General features: G+C 53.7%; 1 protein-coding gene across 1 annotated transcript in view; it reads right to left on the bottom strand.

The window, feature by feature from the left end:
- The window catches only part of LOC109516795 (phosphoglycerate kinase 1-like), a 2270-nt gene extending 1584 nt beyond the window's left edge, over positions 1-686 (bottom strand). Inside the window, exons 1-2 of the mRNA XM_019871584.1 lie at positions 609-686; positions 8-149 (exon numbers count right to left, since the gene is read on the bottom strand). Coding sequence (XP_019727143.1) covers positions 8-149; positions 609-686 — 220 coding nt within the window. The remainder of the gene's footprint in view (positions 1-7; positions 150-608) is intronic.
- Between the last annotated feature and the right edge of the window lie 5 nt (positions 687-691).

Raw genomic sequence — 691 nt, 5'->3', positions numbered from 1 at the left:
GGGGCGACACCCGTGGCGGCCTTCTCGTCGAACTTGTCGGCGGTGACAAAGTCGACGGGCAGCGTGATCTTGACGCCGTTCTTCTCGGCCTTGGCCATCAGGTCCTTGACGATGCCGGCGCCCTCCTCGTCATACAGAGAGTTGCCGATCTGAGGGGAGGAAGACAGAAATTCCTGCTTTCTTCTCGTTTCGGCCACACGGATCCGAGGTCTCACTCGGGAGAAGTTGAAATCGGTTATCAGGCTGAGCAAATGCTGGTCCCGGTGTGAAATTGTTTGCAGATTTCTGAATCCGCTTGAGATTACAGCGTTGGTGCCAGGAGGGTAGATAGTGTCATCGGCACAAAAGAAACATTTTTGTTAAGAGACTGCTGGGGCATGTTGAGCAAGGCAAGGTTCATCAAGAGGTCCTTCCGGACCGCAATTGAGCAAACTTTTGGATCCACGCCGCATCGGTCGGAAGGACTAAAGGTGACATTATTGTTGGTGATTTGTGGGATCAGTTTGAAAGAAGACCTCCATTTTCTGGACCGGCGGAAGAATTTTGGCTTGAGCGCTTCAATTGGACTGCGAGTCAAGCCTTCCTCCCCCCCGCCCCCGTGCCCTCACCTCCATGTTGTTGAGCACTTTGAGGAAGGTGAAGGCCATGCCGCCGCCGATGATCATCTCATCCACCTTCTCCAGCATGTTGT

The sequence above is a fragment of the Hippocampus comes genome, unplaced genomic scaffold (assembly GCF_001891065.2).
Source record: "Hippocampus comes isolate QL1 unplaced genomic scaffold, H_comes_QL1_v1.1 scaffold33, whole genome shotgun sequence".
Classification (NCBI taxonomy): domain Eukaryota; kingdom Metazoa; phylum Chordata; class Actinopteri; order Syngnathiformes; family Syngnathidae; genus Hippocampus; species Hippocampus comes.
This window is presented reverse-complemented; position numbering and strand designations above follow the sequence as displayed.